The sequence below is a fragment of the Impatiens glandulifera genome, chromosome 5 (assembly GCF_907164915.1).
Source record: "Impatiens glandulifera chromosome 5, dImpGla2.1, whole genome shotgun sequence".
NCBI lineage: Eukaryota > Viridiplantae > Streptophyta > Magnoliopsida > Ericales > Balsaminaceae > Impatiens > Impatiens glandulifera.
In genome coordinates, this window is record NC_061866.1 from 53,311,197 (window position 1) to 53,329,470 (window position 18,274).

The 18,274-nt window shown below is 30.1% G+C and overlaps 4 protein-coding genes and 1 non-coding gene across 5 annotated transcripts; 3 read left to right on the plus strand and 2 right to left on the minus strand.

Annotated features, from left to right (window-relative positions):
- Positions 1-943: 943 nt before the first annotated feature.
- Positions 944-1,024, plus strand: TRNAL-CAG. The gene has a single exon. It is a non-coding gene; the product is annotated as a tRNA-Leu (tRNA).
- A 3,328-nt stretch (positions 1,025-4,352) lies between these two features.
- LOC124937594 (cytochrome b561 and DOMON domain-containing protein At5g47530-like) lies at positions 4,353-6,152 on the plus strand. The gene is made up of 3 exons (XM_047477883.1): positions 4,353-5,071; positions 5,177-5,428; positions 5,508-6,152. Exons 1-3 carry the CDS (start codon positions 4,445-4,447, stop codon positions 5,835-5,837), a joined length of 1,209 nt encoding a protein of 402 aa, XP_047333839.1. The 5' UTR covers positions 4,353-4,444; the 3' UTR covers positions 5,838-6,152.
- A 2,274-nt stretch (positions 6,153-8,426) lies between these two features.
- Positions 8,427-9,994, plus strand: LOC124940394 (rho GDP-dissociation inhibitor 1-like). Its single transcript, XM_047480908.1, has 5 exons — positions 8,427-9,017; positions 9,087-9,153; positions 9,220-9,438; positions 9,512-9,636; positions 9,716-9,994. Exons 1-5 carry the CDS (start codon positions 8,793-8,795, stop codon positions 9,791-9,793), a joined length of 714 nt encoding a protein of 237 aa, XP_047336864.1. The 5' UTR covers positions 8,427-8,792; the 3' UTR covers positions 9,794-9,994.
- A 103-nt stretch (positions 9,995-10,097) lies between these two features.
- Positions 10,098-11,673, minus strand: LOC124940393. The gene is made up of 2 exons (XM_047480907.1): positions 11,587-11,673; positions 10,098-11,551 (listed from the first exon to the last, which is right to left on the minus strand). The coding sequence occupies exon 2, from the start codon at positions 11,466-11,468 to the stop codon at positions 10,260-10,262; it is 1,209 nt and encodes a 402-aa protein (XP_047336863.1). The 5' UTR covers positions 11,469-11,551; positions 11,587-11,673; the 3' UTR covers positions 10,098-10,259.
- A 2,599-nt stretch (positions 11,674-14,272) lies between these two features.
- On the minus strand, positions 14,273-15,937 carry LOC124939867 (transcription termination factor MTERF8, chloroplastic-like). Its single transcript, XM_047480323.1, has one exon. It carries the CDS (start codon positions 15,715-15,717, stop codon positions 14,455-14,457), a length of 1,263 nt encoding a protein of 420 aa, XP_047336279.1. The 5' UTR covers positions 15,718-15,937; the 3' UTR covers positions 14,273-14,454.
- Positions 15,938-18,274: the final 2,337 nt, after the last annotated feature.

Sequence of the window (18,274 nt, forward strand, 5' to 3'; positions counted from 1 at the left end):
ATTCAAGTTCAACTTAACCTTGTCAACTTTATGCTATCTGTATTTTTGTTAAAAAGAAAAGGAAATAAATCTATAATATATAGAAGAAGCTAGGCATTGATTGAATTCCAACTGCAGAGAAGTAGACTTGTGCAAACTCTTCAAAGAACCGGTTTTCAGCTAATGTTATGTTTGTTGGTTTTGCTCATTAAGTGATTTTGGGTATGAATGTAAAATTTTGAATCTAAAATAATACATATCTGCTGCATATTGGGTTATTTGCAGAAGTCTTTCCATTTGACCATCTCCATAACCAAAAAAAGTTGTAGATTTAGATCTGTCAGGACAATGATTCAAACCATTTTCTGGTTTTCATGTTTAAGACATGTCTGGTTTGTGCAGGAATACCGGGCTAGGAGGAGACATGTTTACTCGTGAATATTGAGGCAGGACACTTCCTTGTGGACTTATCTTGATAAACAAGAATTGAGAGAAATATTCATAATGTAGGGTTGGCTCACTTGGCTGGCTGGCTGGCTAACTCAAAAACATGTTTTGGAAAAATTATGAGGGATTATTGGCTTTTATGGGAAAGATTATATTCATTATGTCTGTCTATTGAGCTTTTTTTTGGGATTACCTTTCTTTTTCTTTTTAAAAAACTTTTATGGTTGTTTCTTGATAGTATTGTTTTATTATTATGGTTTAAGTAAATGAAAACTTTTATTTCGAGTTAGTTTTATTTGTGTTTAACATATAAAATGTTAAGAGAATAGAAATATAACTAATTAAAAATTTTAAATGAAAAACAGATATTTGGAAATGAAGAAAGGGTTGGTTCATAGATAATATGTGATTAATTACTTGATGATTATAATTTATTAACAAAAATAATTATATTAAAATTTCATTCTTTTACATACAAATAAACTAGTTTACAAAATATGAGATGATTTAATAGCAAGTCAAGATGGCCGAGTTGGTCTAAGGCGCCAGTTTCAGGTACTGGTCCGAAAGGGCATGGGTTCAAATCCCATTCTTGACAAATATTTTTTTTATTTTATCTTTAGTTTTAAAATCATTTATAAAAGTCTAACTTAATAATTGGGAAATGAATTGATAAGTATTTTAATAATTAATTAGTAGAAAACGTAAAAGAAAATTCATATGGTTTGACGCGGAAGAAGAGTTAATTTCCTTATGAATGGAAAAAATCGTACATAGTCTTTCCCAACCATAATATATAATATATATATATATATTCCAATTGGAATTCAACAAAAGGCAGCTAGCTGACTTGACTTGGGTGGATACAAATAATACTAAATTATTAGTTTCCAAATAAATGATGGTTTGAAAAATAAAAACATAATTTCAAATCGTATGACCCATATCTACCTTCATGTTTGGTCTTTCTTTAGGAACTGTTTGATGTATTTTATATTATTACTACTAATACTTACCATTTATAGTATTATTAGTATATATTAATGTTAAAAGTCTAAGGTTTATGACTATAATATAGTCTATTTATAAAACCTAGTGTAATTATTTAGAGCTAATTTATTAATTTATTTGTTTTAATATTATTTATTAAAAAAAAAAAGATTGAATTGCTTGAGATGTTTTATTATTTGTGAATTCTAAACTATTATATGACTTGGCAAAGTGTTGACACCAACGATTTTACTTTTCTTTTTTTAACTTAAAAATATTATTGAAAATTGTGTTTATTTAGTTGAATTTTCTTACCAAAGTGTGCCCGATTTTCACAACACTGGAGACTAAATGAAAATTTTATTTTACTTTTTTTTTATAAATAATATATGCTTATTGTTTTAGGAAGTAAATAATAAGTGGAACCCAAAATGATCAAAAGTGGATGTAAATATCCTTGATGCCATAACCACTCAAGGCGGATCTATGTGCAATGTTCATTAAACTCAAAATTATAAATCATTAGCCCAATTGTTAGATACAAATTAAATATGATGCATGTACTTTTCAGATAAGAATGGATGGATACAAGTCTTAATTAAAAAAATCACTTCAAAATAATATATTTTTTTTAAAAAAAAATTATGTATATTAAAAATAATAAAATAAATTTAAGTATAACAACAAATATAACATTAAAATAAAAAAAATAAAAAACGTTACTTAATAGGTTATCGAGCTCGTATGTTCTCGAAAAAACGATTAACTTCCCGACGAACTATATTGACTTTCAGAACGAATCTTGTAAACGTAATAATAATAGTATTATATATTATACATATTTGATAATTTTAATCCATGAAAGTTCAAAGATTTCTCTATAACTAGATAATCAAATAAAAAAATTAGGATCACAACCAAATATGTAGGTTTGTTATTTTATCTGTATCAATCCAATTTTTTCAGTAAGTACTCTGTAGATTCGGGCATACCCCAATGAATCACACTAATACTCCACAAGTAATACTCCACAGGAGACTCCATATCATAGTCATCCCTCGTTCAACCTAATCGTGATGCGTGACACATACAACTAATCATAATACAACATTTTTTTTCTACGCATGAGAATTCTTCTACGTAAACAAAGTTAAAATATATATAATATAATATGTTAATTCCATCTTATTAATATCGTTAAAATAATAAATTAATGAAATTATATATATATATATAAATATATGAATATTTAATAAATTAATTAACTGACTTAAAAAAATCAATAAACTGAAGTAATTAAACTATTAAACAGATTCAATAGTCACAACATTTTAAAAGAATAACCTATTGAAAATAAGTTGAATCATCACATGTTATGAGTTGGTTATTTATTTATTTATTTATGTGTCTTTATTTTTATTTTATTTTAATGATGATAGTATGCTTACGGCACGCTGACGTACGAATAATAATCATTTGATTCTTGCCAATATTTAAGTATTCTTTTTTCGGCGATATAAATTAATTTGGATTTAATAATCATGTATACATAAATTATCACACTCATAGGAAGGAGGTTGAGTATTGTTCATGATCGAAATGTGCTCTTCTGTTATTCCATATTTCCTCTATATCATAAAATACGTAGATAAAATTTTCATTTGACAAAAATTTATGGTAAATTTTTTTTATATATATATATATATATTATGTATCATGATTCATTTTATCAAAAAAATATTATTTTTATATACTTCTATTCTAATAAATTTAATAATTCAATTATACTTTTCATTTTATATATTTTAATTATTTTGACTATCTTCAAATGTGATTAATAGAAAGATTTTGATGAAATATCATTATCTAAAAATGTTTATTAGTATTATTATATATCTAAGAGCTTGTAATTGATATTGGTTTTTAGGACTTTCTCCACAAAATATTATTTCATCAAATAAAGTATGTTATTGGGGAGTTTAATTAGTTAATTCCTAAGATATTTTTTAGTATTTAAAATTTAATAAAAAAAATAAACATATTTTATTTGATGAAATAAGTTATTTAATTATTAAAATAATAATAATATAATAAAGAGAAAATTTCTTAAAATATAAACTAGACTAAATTAGAATTCTGTTAGTTGATCAAATAAGTACAAAATATTTTAAAATATTTTTTAATTCAACCAAATAATTTCTCAAGACTAGAGGAAATTGGAATACTAGTATTCAGTGGGCTCCACGTCAGGAAATTTGGATACTACGACGTCGAAGAGTCAAACATTTTCTCATTTTCTCATATAATATATATATATTATATATTATAACTTTTGTAATTTTACGCTTACTAAAGTTATAACTATTTGATAATTAAGCAAGAATATAAAAAATAAATAAATAAATAGTTTTATTATAAAGACATGGAAGGAAAGGCCTACCACTTGTTTTAAAGTGAACGCCAAGCTTACAAACACACGGCATGGGAAGAGTAGTAGTAGTCGTTGGCTGCTACAAACATGGACAGTGAAATGTTATGTGTGTGGCCTTCAGAAGAAACTTCCATTTTTTTTTATTAAATAATATTATTAACAGATTAATATTAATATAATTATAATACAGAAAAAAAAAAAGATAATTAGTTAATTTTTTACTTAAAACCCCTGTTGAAGTTTCGAGTAATTCTAGCTTCCAACATTAAAAGTTTATTCGAGTGATTCTTTTATTTTAGTTATTCAAATAACCAAAAAAAAAACAGACTTAAACTAAAAAATAAATAAATAAATAAATGAAAAGAAACATTTTAATTTCCGTGTCCACACGTTTCAAGTATGTATGAAAGCTGGGTCAACATTAAAATTTCTTCCTTTCCCCTCAGTTTCCGTATTGACACTCTGATCATAATCATCATCTTCTATAAGAAGAAGGAGAGTAACATTTCACTTCTCCCCACCATTCCATTCCAATAATAAATAACATCTACCTGTCTGAAAAAAAATTTATATATATTCTCCGGCCAAATTGCAGATATGGAAAAACCCACCGCCGCAGCAGCAACATCAATCTTTCTCTTCCTCTTCCTCCTGATTTCGTCCTCCTCAGCTCAGACTTGCAACATTGCAAGAACATTCACCGGCAACAGGCTATACTCAACTTGCAGTACCCTCCCTGTTTTGGATTCTTCCCTTTATTGGAACTACCATCAGGCAAATCACACCGTTGATATTGCTTACACTCACTCCTCCGTAACCACCTCTAATTGGGTCGCTTGGGCACTTAATATCAACGGCTCTCGCATGATTGGAGCTGAGTGCCTCGTCGCCTTCCAGGGCTCCGCCGGAATGAGGGCCTATACCTCTCCGATTACATCCTATCAAACAACACTTGCCGAGGGACCATTGAGCTTCGCTGTCAGTTCCATCTCTTCAGAATTCCTTAATAATAATGAAATTATTATTTTAGCCACTTTGCAACTTCCAGCAGGAACAACTACTTTCAACCATCTCTGGCAAGTAGGTCCCCTTTCCGGTGACACTCCGGGGACACACAATTTCGCTGCAGCTAATTTGGGGTCAATGGGTAGTGTGGATTTCAGTACGGGAGCCGTCGTTACAACGGGAGGAGCCTCTATCAGTAGACGTCAGAAAGACAGAAATGTAATTAAGCAGCACCCACTGATCTATCTATTATTATTATTATTATTATTATTATTATGAATCTAATTAAATCTAATGGAACAAATTTTGGGCCGGGTTTTACAGATCCATGGAGTATTGAACGCAGTAAGTTGGGGAGTATTGATGCCGTTTGGTGCGATGGTGGCTAGATACTTGAAGGTGTTCAAATCGGCCGATCCGGCATGGTTCTATATCCACGTGACCTGCCAAACCTCTGCTTACATCATCGGCGTGGCAGGATGGGGTACCGGACTTAAACTCGGCGAGCAGGCTGCGTTACAAAATACAATTCACAGAAACATCGGCATAGCCCTCTTCTGCCTAGGAACCCTTCAGGTATGAATTAGCTAGTGATAAAAACCATTTTTCAGGTATGAATGATTTTTGATAATTTGTTTGTTTTGCAATTGAAAAGGTGTTTGCTCTGCTTTTGAGGCCGAACAAGGATCACAAATACAGATTTTACTGGAACATGTATCACTGGGGGATGGGATACGCAGTGATAATCCTGACGATAATAAACATCTTCAAAGGATTCGAGATGTTGAACGTGGCTAAGGGATGGAAACGGGCTTACATCGGAGTTCTAATCTTCTTCGCCGTGAACGTGGTCTTGTTGGAGTGTTACACCTGGTACATCGTTATGAAGAGAAAGAAAGACACTCCTTCCGCCGCCGGCAAAAAGTACCCTTACGCCGGAAACGGAAACGAAAACGGCGTCCGGTCGACGACGGAGAACGTATAGATTACAATACATGGTTGTTAGATACATAGGGTTAGGTCGGGTGGTGTGGTGGGTCGGTGGGAGTAGAATGAAAAGGGCATGTGATGATGGATCCGTTTTCTTGCCTTCTTTGACTTTTGCTTTTTCCGGGGATATGTGTGTGTCAGTGTTTATGAGAGAGAGTTTCATAGAGAGATATTTTATTATATTACTATTATTATTATTATTATTATTATTCTTTTTCATACGTGTATATTCATATTCGTATGGTTACTTTTGATTTGTATTCTTATGTATGTGATGACATAAATAAAAATATATCTCTTAATCGTTATCGTAATATATAGACCATATATTCCATTTACATTGAGTTTGTTTATAAATAATATTTATATTTTCATATATTAAATTTCTTTTAAAATCTGTATGGTTGAAGTTATATATATAAAAAAAAGTTAAGATTCTATTTTTGCAATTTTAAATATAGTTAACTTATTATTCACTATGATATTTATAAATAAATTAAAAATATTTGTCACTAATATAACTATCGAATTTAGGGTTTTGATTAATGACTATAAAATTCGTTAAAGATTTTATTTTAGCGATTTTAAATATAGTTAACTTATTATTCACTATGATATTTATAAATAAATTAAAAATATTTGTCACTAATATAACTATCGAATTTAGGGTTTTGATTAATGACTATAAAATTCGTTAACGTTTTTGTATAATTTTAATAATAAAGATATCCGAATTAAAATATTTAAAAGAATAGATGTCAAATCTTAATTGCCCAAATAAAAAGTCTCAATATTTGTCCAAAAAAAAATTTAAAAATAAGAGTAGACTTAGGAGACCAACAGGTTACTATTCGATTTCATCTTAAAGCGGTGTATGATAGTGTCATGTTAGTTCTCTTTTTATTTTACAAATTAAGTATTAAATTTTAATTTGAGATAAATATTTAATTAAATAAATAAAATATATATTATAAATCTTATTTTAAATATATATATATATATATATTAAATTATAACAATTTTGATTCCAACTTTTTAAAGTGTTTTTAGATTCTGATTTTATTTCTATTAACTAATATTTTTCTATTTTTAATTAGATATCTTTGAAAACACCAGTTTGAATGTGGAATCTTACAATATACATCTTTCTTCAATATAGTTAGATATTTGATAATGAACTATAGTTCTGAAATTAATAAGTTTTTTTTCATAATATAAATTTGTTTTTTTTCACTGCCAACCCACTCTATCATGCATCCACCAACTCCACTAGTCCAAACTTGCACTCAACAAACATTGCAAAATTATAACACTTAAATATTCCGACATCCACATAAACATATATAAACAACTAGAGTCCACAACTTACCTCGAAAAAATAATGAAAATGACACGAATAAACAAGCAAATTGACGGACTAATGCACATAGTTATTGAAAGTTTTTCGATTCTTTTTATTTTTGATCATCATCCACTTAAATATTTGTGATAACATCAACGTTTCGAACCCCTAACATTTGTTGTACTCTTAAATCGAACTCTTACCACTTAGGTATTTTTTGATGGGGGTTTATTTCCTCAGAAATTGGGCAAACTAATTTTAATGTTAATACAGTCTATTTATTGAGGAGAGTATTTTATTAAAGCTTAAACACTAAATTCGAGCCCTAGCTTAGCTTTTGATTAAATTTATTGTTTTTGAGTCCGGCTAATGTAGACTTTTCAAATGCTTTGACCATGCGTTTTGTTTTATTAGATCAAACTCCACCTTAGATATTAAAACTTAATTATAAATTGCATGAATACTCAAAAAGTAAAATATTAAAAATTATCTACGTTTCATAAATAAATAAACGTTGACCCATTAATTATGGATATGATGTCCGTCAGTGAGACGGTGGTTAACTTGTCGCGATCATCATAAATTGCTCTCTGCTTAGAAGCGTGTTTGGAATTCATTACATTATTTTGAATCAGTTTGAAAGTTTTTTTTGGAAAAAAAGAGAATCAATTTGAATTCCTTCTTTAAAAAACAAAAAGAAAAATGAATAAATTTGAATTTTTGTTTGAAAATGAATAAATTTGAATTTTGATTTTAACACTCTGCTAGATTTGTTGTTCAAGATAGGACCACAATTAAAAGCAATATTTAATAAAACAAAATAATAATAGTAATAATAAAGTATAGAACGCTTCATTTTCATCATACATTAAATTATTAACAAAACAATAATTTAATCGAAGTCATTCACATTTCTTATCTTCAAATCATGAAATATTACATAAAATTGTTGAAACAAAGCCCAATATTACATAAAATTGTTTTAAGAATCGTTTTAAAAAACTAAAAAGTCATTACTTCGATTTTCATTAAAAGCGTTTTGAATTGAATGAAAGCGTTTTGAATTGAAGTGAAGCTATAATGGGTGTCAAGTTAGTTATCCTTAATTTAAAAAAAAAACAAAAAAAACACACCAAACATGACCATGAATGAAAGAGCAAATTAATTAATTAGTGTCTGAATTGTTTAATTAGTACCTAACTCCAACTCCTCCTACCTGATAATTGTTTGGTCAAAGCGCCATTAACGGTCGGTCATTTCTATCTTTCCGGATAATCACGCTTTCTCCGTGCGGCTCGGTGCCCTAGACCACCTTCCCTCTTAGATTCAACGGCAACCCATCACGAGAAACCCTGACAGAAGAAGCCCGGCCCCGTCTTCTCTTTTTGTTTTGTTCAAATAATATGTTCTAACTTTCGTCTTCTTCACGTCTCTCACATATTCTTCTTGCTTTCTGAAAGACAACAAATCTATCTTGCCTTTCTAGGATTCCTTCACACAGTCTCTCTGTTTTTTCACACAAGACACAATCTTGACTGGATTTATACATATATATATATATTTGCTTCTCTGGTTTGGTTCTCACATATAGCGTTCGATGATTAATTGATGTCTTTGGTCGGTGGAAGTGTTTCTGGTTCAAAAAACATGGGTCTTGACGACGATAAAGAGAAGAAGACTACTGCGGTTGTTCATGACAGCGGCGATGAGAGCGATGGGAAAGTGAAGAAGGGTACTAGCGATTACACAACCGAAGATGAAGAAGATGAAGATGCTCATAATATCGAATTAGGACCTCAATGCACCCTTAAATCCCAATTGGAGAAGGATAAGGTTCTTAAATTCCCATTTCTCATCTTAATTTTGCATCATCGGAATGTTTTTTACATTCTTAATTTGCAGGATGATGAGAGTCTGGCTAGGTGGAAAGAACAGCTTCTGGGTAGTGTGGATATCAACAATGTTGGAGGTATGAAAGTAAATTAAGATGGATTTGGATTCGAATGGTTTATTAATTATAAATTATTTCCATTAGAATCACTGGAAGCAGATGTTAAGATCTTGAGCCTATCAATAAAGTCATCTGGAATAGATGACATTGTTCTTCCTATTCCTGAAGATGGGAAGCCAAAAGGGTCTTGGTTTACTTTGAAAGAAGGTTCTCGTTACAGATTGACCTTTTCTTTCCAAGTTCGCAACAACATTGTATCTGGTCTTAAGTATACCAATATGGTTTGGAAAACTGCTGTCAAAGGTACATACAATCTTTTCTCTTTTTTCCGCCTTATAATCTGATAAACTAATATTTGTTCAATCCCCATTTTCAGTGGACAGTGCTAAGGAAATGCTTGGAACATTTAGTCCACAGGACGAGTCTTACACTCATGAAATGCCCGAAGAGACCACACCATCTGGATTCTTCGCTAGAGGCTCGTATACTGCTAAGTCAAAGGTAGTTTCGATTATAAAACAATCAACACTATGTTTCATGTTTTGTACAAATAACGATTGTTCTTTTTTTTTTCTTTCAGTTTGTTGATGATGATAACAAGTGTTACTTGGAGATTGACTATACATTTGACATCAAGAAGGATTGGGCGTCACGTTGAGTTGAATTTTAGGCTCTTTAATCATCAGAATATATCTTGTAACTCAATTCATTTCTATTCTAGAAATTCAGAGGAGGCAATGAGTTAGAACCTTTTTAGATAATATTAATTTCTTTTTTCTTTGTCTGTTAATGTCTCCCATGTTTTGCTGTGAACTGACTTAGCAGCAGCTTAATGTTATTCTTATATTGATCTATTTACCCACAAGTTGTCATCTAACAGCAGATAAATTTCTTTGGAAATAGATTTTGAAAGTAGGACCCATCAAATAAACCTACATCAAACATAGTATATCTTGGACTAACTTGAGAAGAATCTTAATCTAGAACAACAAAATTGTATCTTTGCAATTGAGTTAATCAAAATAGTAAACATAGAGCATTTAGTTCTCTCCGTTTGATAACAACAACATGAATCAGAAGGAAGCAAGATTGATGATGACTATACTACACTACTCCCCAGTTCTTCAAGAACAGCAAATTTTTGCTTCCTCTTCGCGGACAAAGCTGGAGATTTCAGAAAGACCCATTTCACCTTGAAAGATATTTACTAATTGGGGAATATCTTTCTCAAACTTTGAGATGAACCTTTCTCTAAACATCTTTTTACTGGTGCACAATATAGACGAGATTGGGACTTGTTTGTTCAACAATCCCCTAATCATCAGAACTTTGACAATTGAACACCTTGGAATTACCCTTCTATCCAGACTGTAGAGAAGAACAGTAGGAACAGATGCGATATCAGCCGGCTTCACTCCCATTTTGTTAACAAGATAACCCATCTTACTGCATATGCTTTCCTCGGATAATCGCATACAAAGAGGATGTTTTTTCAAAGCTGTTTCAAGGTCTTCTCCGGACCATCCACACTTGACATAAGTTTGTCCTTTAAGTTCCCTAGTAGGAATACTCAGTTTAGAAACCATTATTAAGGCGTCGCAAAAGGATGATTTCTTGGAATCAAATCCCATTTGAACAACCTCATCCACTTTTTCCTTAAACTGAATTGGCTTCCGGAGAAGGATTCCAATATGAACAGTAATTAAGTGTGCCAACCGGGTTTCAGGGACATCAAGTTCCCTCAGGAGTGCAATATTGGTGGCTAAGCTTCTCACACCGTCTTTGTTGTCTGTCCATGATGCTTTCTTAATAGATTCAGCGATTTTAAGATCATCCAAGCGAATCACGTCTTTAAGGAAATCATGAAAAGGAAGAATCCGTTTCTCAAGGCTCATTTTCAGAACTTTCGCACTTGAACACAAGAAAGATGCGAGTTCAGTACCTGAAATGCCCAATGAATAAAAGAAATTCAACTTGGGTAAAAGGGTTTTTGAGGGATTAGAACATGAAAGTAACTCCGGGCATGACTTAACAAGTTTAAAGATATGGGTATCAGTGAATCCATGGTTTCTAAGAAGTGCAATCACGGAATCAGGCTTCTCTGCAGATTCGAAATGTAACCTACGAGATAGAGATATAGCGTCTTTTGCAGGTAATCCACACGAAGACATGAGATAAGAGGCTGCAAATGACTGTTTACCATTGTCGCTACATTGATCCGTTGAGAATGATGCTGCAAAAAGCCTAACCCTGATCTGGGTAATGAAGAAACCAACAGGAGTTCCATGCCCATTGACGCGGCAAGCTGTTAACCTTTTGCAAAGCATCCACATAGAAGCAAACAGTGGGGTTCTAGAGCTGCTATAAAGAAATCCGATGACGTACCTGGAAGGCGTTTAGATTAGGATGTATACTATGCAATCGCAGCACAACACGGCATATGCGGCATGAGAAGAAAGAAGTAGTCTTTGAAGAAAGCCCAGTTGTAGCAGACGCCGGAACTGACCGGAGGCCCTATAGCGAATTATTCCTTAAGAATTAGGGCTAGATCTTCTTTTAAAAGTTGAATTATTTGATATAAATAAAATATTAATATTGTAATTAATTATTTAATATTGTCATTTTCTTGTACGATACAAGTTGGAGGTGTTTCAACTGAATTTTCCTAAATATAAAGCAAAAACAATTACTAAAATATGTGATTATAATATTGAAATACGTATAAGATGAAAGGCACAAACATTTTCAAACAAATAACGTTCATTCGGAATTTGCATTACTTATTAGGATAAACATAAGTGATAAAGACAAATATGATATTCAATCTCCTTATGCATATTAATACAGTTTATGATTCTTTCCTTTGATAATATTCCATTAAATTAGAAAAACCAACTATTCAATGTATCACCTTCATTGATTCAAAGGATATTCACAAATTCTTCAATAATTTACTAACTACATGTAAGTAATGTATTTGAGGATATCCATATTAAAGTGTTTCTCCATATCGATCAACTGACCACAACTTCTATCAATTGCGTGCTTGATCATATCGTTCATGACATATTTCATACGGCTTATTCTCATTGACGCGGCAAGCTGTTAGCAATCATTGACGCGGCAAGCTGTTAGCCTTTTGCAAAGCATCCACATAGAAGCAAACAGTAGGGTTCTAGAGCTGCTATAAAGAAATCCGATGACTTACCTGGAAGGCACAACACAGCACAACACAACACACAACACAGTATATGCGGCATGAGAAGAAAGATGTAGTAATGATAGTAGATGCCCAATTCTCAAACTAATGTTTAATTTCTCAAACTAATGGTACCTTTATTATGAAATTAACATATTATTCAAATTCAATTTTTATATTTTAATTTATTTTTATTATATTTAAATTTAATATTAAATATATATATTTAAATTATTATTTTTTATTAAAATATTTAAATTATTATTTCTATAATATAATAAATATTTACATATTTATATTTCAATTATTATTTATATAATATAATAAATATTCCCTCTACCATCCTCATAAATAATTAATAAATACTAATATATTTAAAATATTTTAACCTAACTATATATAATAATTTATAAAAATAATTACAATCATTTTTATTTAAATTATTGACAATTTTACTAAAATACATCTTTAACTACGTTTTGTATAATCTTCTTGGTCACACCTTTCACAAATTATAGTCTTTCGTAAATTATTCATCTCATTTTGAATACGCTGCCTTTGATTTCGTTAATTTTTCTTCTTTCTCAAAATTGCATTAGGAATAAAATTACTATATTTCTCTCCATCATGTGCTATTGAGAACGTTCAATGTTGATTTTTTAAAGCATATCTGAAATTGTTAACACTATACTTTATGTTAGGTTTGTTAGTTGATAAATATATTTGACTTATGTTTTTATTATTATTTTTGAATGTTTAATATCTTATTTTTCACTTTATTGGGTGACAATTTGAATTATCGTGCTTTTTTTATAATGTTTTTGTCATTATATTTAAATAATTCTCATTTATATAATATTAAATTAAATTTTATAAAATAAAAATAAAATGTTATATAAAATAATAATTAAAAATAAATCTATATTAAAATATAAATAATCAAACTTATAAAAATAATAATTTAAAATATTAAATTAAATATATATCAAAATATAAATAATTAAATTTATAAAAATAATAATTTAAATATTTTAATAAAAATAATAATTTAGATATATATATATATATATTTAATAATAAGTTTAAATATAAAATAAATTTAAAAAATAAAAATAAATAAATAAACTGAATTTAAATAGTAAAGTAGGTTAGTTTGGAAAGTTGAACGAAAAACAAGGTTAGTTTGAGAATTGGTTCGATTAGAGGCGATATAGGTAATTATTCCTTAAGAGATAGGGTCTTCTAAAAATTGAATTATTTGATCAAAATGAAATATTAATATTGTAATTAATTATTTAATCAAATTCAATTACATCTTTCACTTTCAATATAAAAAAAATACTTTTTATTTGAACCATTTTTAAAAATAATTATGATAATAATGGAACAAAATACTAATTTATAATAACCTCTATAGGTTGGATTTCAATATTTTATTTTAACAAAGAATTGTATAAACCCAACAAATCTTGTGATGAATTTGATACTTACAATTTTTTACAATAATCCCAAATGGGGACAACTAACATACCTGAATTGCTTTTTATTTTGACAAGTTTCACTAAACTTAAATAAAATGAATCAATAAAGTTTCACATTTCAAAAAACACTATTGATTCCACACTTAAAAGTTAAAAGACATAATATGGAAATAGTCAAACTTTTACTAGAATGATTATGTACATGTAAAAGATATGCACAAAAGTCATCCAAGCAAATAATTCAGCAAGGAAATAAGTCTAGGATGCTTTATTTTTTGATTCTAATGTGTAAATTCTTACTATTTCTGCGTAAGAAAAATTGTAATCTTTCAATTTGAGAATACAAAGAAAAGACGGATTTGCCCAAAAAACGTTATGATTTAGATCAAAAATGAAAAAGTCAGACATTGTTCTGCCTCCAAAAAACTCTCAACAACAATTTCAAATGGACAAAAGCTAGAGAATCCCCTTTGACTTACAATTTGAACATGTAATTCTCATCTCTTAAGAAATGAAGAAAGATAAATCTCATCATGATAGACTCATAGACCAGTTAAATAAATATCATAATCTAGCTAATGCAAACAAAAGGAAACAAAACCCCAGATAAAATGTGGGGTGGTGAAGAAGGCTTTAAAATTAACTACTTACCACCACCGCCAGCCCCGGGTTGAAAAAACCATTTTTTCCTTCAGAAAGAATTTCCTCGTGATGATCGAATATATTCAACATTTCAGGAACATCCATTTTTCCATGAAATATATCCAATAATCCAGGTAAAGCCTTCTCATACTTGCTTATAAACCTGTTTATAAAAGTCTTATCAAGGCTGCATAATACAGAGGACAATGGAACTTCTTTCTCCAAAATTCCCTTCAACATCAACGTCTTTATAATTGAACACCTGGGTATGACCCTCTTCTCCAGACTGTATAGAAGAACCGAAGGCACGCAAGCGATATCAGCTGGCTTCGCCCCCATTTTATTTATCAGAAATTCCATCTTTCCGCATATGTTCTTCTCAGACAACCGCAAGCAAAAAGGATGTTTCTTGAAAGCCATTCGAAAATCGTTTTCAGTCCACCCATACTTCAAATATGTTCCAACTTTAAGTTCCCGAGTGCGCTTTCTCAGCTCAGAAACAATAGTCAATGCACTACAAAACGTCACTTTCTTGTGATCCAATCCCATTTCAATAACTTCATCCACTTTTTCCTTAAACTGCGTTGGCTTCTGGAGCAGGACACCTATACTGTGAGTAGCTAATTGTACCAAGAATGATTTAGGAACATCAAGTTCTCTTAGAAGTTCAATATTGCTTGCAAGTCTTCTAATACCGTCTTTGTTGTCAGCCCATGATGCTCTCTTAATAGATTCTGCTATTCTATGATTATCCAAGCCAATCACATCTCTCAGGAAACGGTGAAAGGGAAGAATCCGCTTATCAAGGCTCATTCTAAGAAGATTTGCATTGGAAGACAAGAAAGATGCGAGTTCAGTATCTGTGACCCCCAATGAATAAAAGAAATTGAATTTGGGCAAAAGGATCTTAGAGGGATTACTAGAAAGTAAGTCCGGGCATGATTTCACAAGTTTGAAGATATGGGTATCAGTGAACCCATGGGTTCTAAGAAGTGCAATCACGGAATCAGGCCTTTCTGCTGATTCGAAATGTACCCTTCGAGATAGAGATTGAGCTTCTTTTGTGGCTAACCCAAATACAGACATCAGATATGACACTCTAAAGGACTGTTTACCATTGCTACCATTGCTGCATTTCTCCGTAGAGAACGACTCTGCAAAAATCCTAACCCTAATCTGGGTAATCAAGAACCCAATTGGATAAACCCTTCCTGTTCCACGCATATTTAAGCGGGAAGATGCTAGCTTTTTGCAAAACATCGAAACAGAAACAGAAGCAGTATGTAATATGTATGATTGACGAGATCGCAACGTTTTAGGAGGTAACAAACTAGGTTTGACCGACAACGTACCTTGGAAGCGTTTATGTTAGGATGTGTATTTTGCAGTCGCAGTACAGGAATGTCGGAGTGAGGAGATACAAGGAAGGACCTTTGGAGCACTAAAAGACCTCAAAAGATTGGCGGCGGCCCTGCCCATGTTCAGGACGCTGAAAATGTAACCGGTCAAGTTTGGTTTAATTAATAGTCATTTTGGGTTGGGATCTGGGTAATTTGGTACTAAAGTTGTGATTGTTTCATTAATTTTTAAGATTATATATGATTTTATTTGTTAAAATGTGTCATTTTTTTTTTACCCAAAAGGATTTAGGAACATCAAGTTCTCTTAGAAGTTCAACAATATTGCTTGCAATTCTTCTAATTGTCTCTTAATAGTTTTTGCTCCATCTGTTTTGGGAAGAATCTGTTTATCGAGGCTATTTTCAGGACTTTCGACATGACTTCACAAGTCGTAAGACATGACTTCACAAGTCGTAAGAAGATTATATCGCCCATGAAATTTCATATCTAGATTGGATTTCAGAAGATTTGATGGAGGGTTGGGATACATCTTTTGGCATAGTGATCAAATAAAGATTTGGATGATGTAACACCAAAAAATGACTAATCTTCACATATATCGGTAAGTATACATCAATTGAGAAGAGCACAAGATTGAATTACAAAAATATATTTAATCAAACAAGTTGAGAGGTTTATTTGAAATGAAAAGAGTATCCATTAATTAATCTCTTGCTTCATTAGCTGGTGGTGCCATGGCAAATTCCTATACTAGTTATATAGACCAGCTAAGAACAACAACAACATCCAATGCAATTAACTACAAGCCTTTAATTTTTTTTTTAAAAAATATTATTAGAAATCTAACTTTTCTCGTGGCTGCTGATGAAGCTGGATATTTCGGGAAGACTCATGTTACCTGAAGGAGATTCATTAATTATAAACTTAAAACGGTTAAAAATATTATATGTATGTTTCAAACTTACACCCTAACAAAATACGTATAACCATTTAACCAACTAAACTAATAAGACTTTATATTTTAAATCTAATACAAAATTTAATGAACGTGAGACAATCTTAACCGTATAAGTTCAACTTTTTAACTAAATAATCTCTATATATAATAATGCTTAATTTCAAAATATTTGAATTACCGAGTTAAGAATTGTGGTTAATTTGAATATATATGTGAGAATAAATGGATACTTGAGTCGGATTGTGAGTTGACCCGTCCATAAACTTAAAACTGTCAAAAATAAAATTAAAAATGTTATATGTATGTTTCGAACTTCAACCTAACAAAACAAATACAACACTTTAACCAAGTGTGATTAGGATGTGGTTTCTAAAGGGATAATAGACCGATAACAATTGAAAGTGGTTAAAAAATATATGTCAAATATTCGATTGATCAAAGTGTGAGGTCACGATGCTAAATGTCAATTGAGATTGGTGGTTTATTTTCTTAGGGATATGAGACATGTTAAAGTGTGATTGAAATGTGGTTTGTCGAGAGATAAGAGGTCGATAACAAAAGATCGCGAGATCACGAGATTAGAGATCGATTGAGATTATTGGTTAGTTTGCTGAAGTATACGAGGCGTTTGAAACTGTGATTGAGATTCATGATTGTTTTTACGAGGAATATATATATATATATATATATATATATATATTTATTTTGTTAATTAGGAAGGAAATTAACACATTTTTTATTTTTATTTTTAATTATAAATTTAAATAAATAAAATTAATAATTCAAAATTTATTTAAAATAATATTACAAAATCTACATTAATAACATAATAATAATAATATATATACATTTATAATAAATCTTAACAGAGTTAAGTTAATTATAAAAAAAAATAACACATTTTATTATTTTATTAATAAATATAATTAAATTAAATTAATAATTAAAAATTTATTTAAAACAATAATAAAAAATCATAATAATAATTCATATATATATAATAAACCTTAGTGAAAAAACTAATAATTTTTAAAATAATTTAATTAAAATATATTAAAATAATAAATATTTAAAAAATAAAAATATTATATATATAAGTATTTTATAATAGTTAGTCATATAAATTATATATAAATACACAAAGTTATAAATATAAATCAACAATCTTAAATGGTATAGTGATTGAAGTGTTGATGCTACGTAATAGAGACAATAATTTAAATCCGGTTAGACACAATTTTTAAGCTATTAAAAAACATTAATGGTTAATAGGTAAAATAAAAATATTGTTTTATCGAACTGAGGAGATGGTTGGATGTGAATTATATTGGTTAAAATTTGCGATGAAATTGGTAGGTGGGTAAATCACATTCACAAAATTAGAGGTCGATTAAGATGAATGGTTAAAATATGCGATGAAATTGATGGTTGGTAGATGATTGGTTAGTCGAAGGGAGTATGTGCAGAACATTCTACTCCTTGGGGTATAATGCACAAT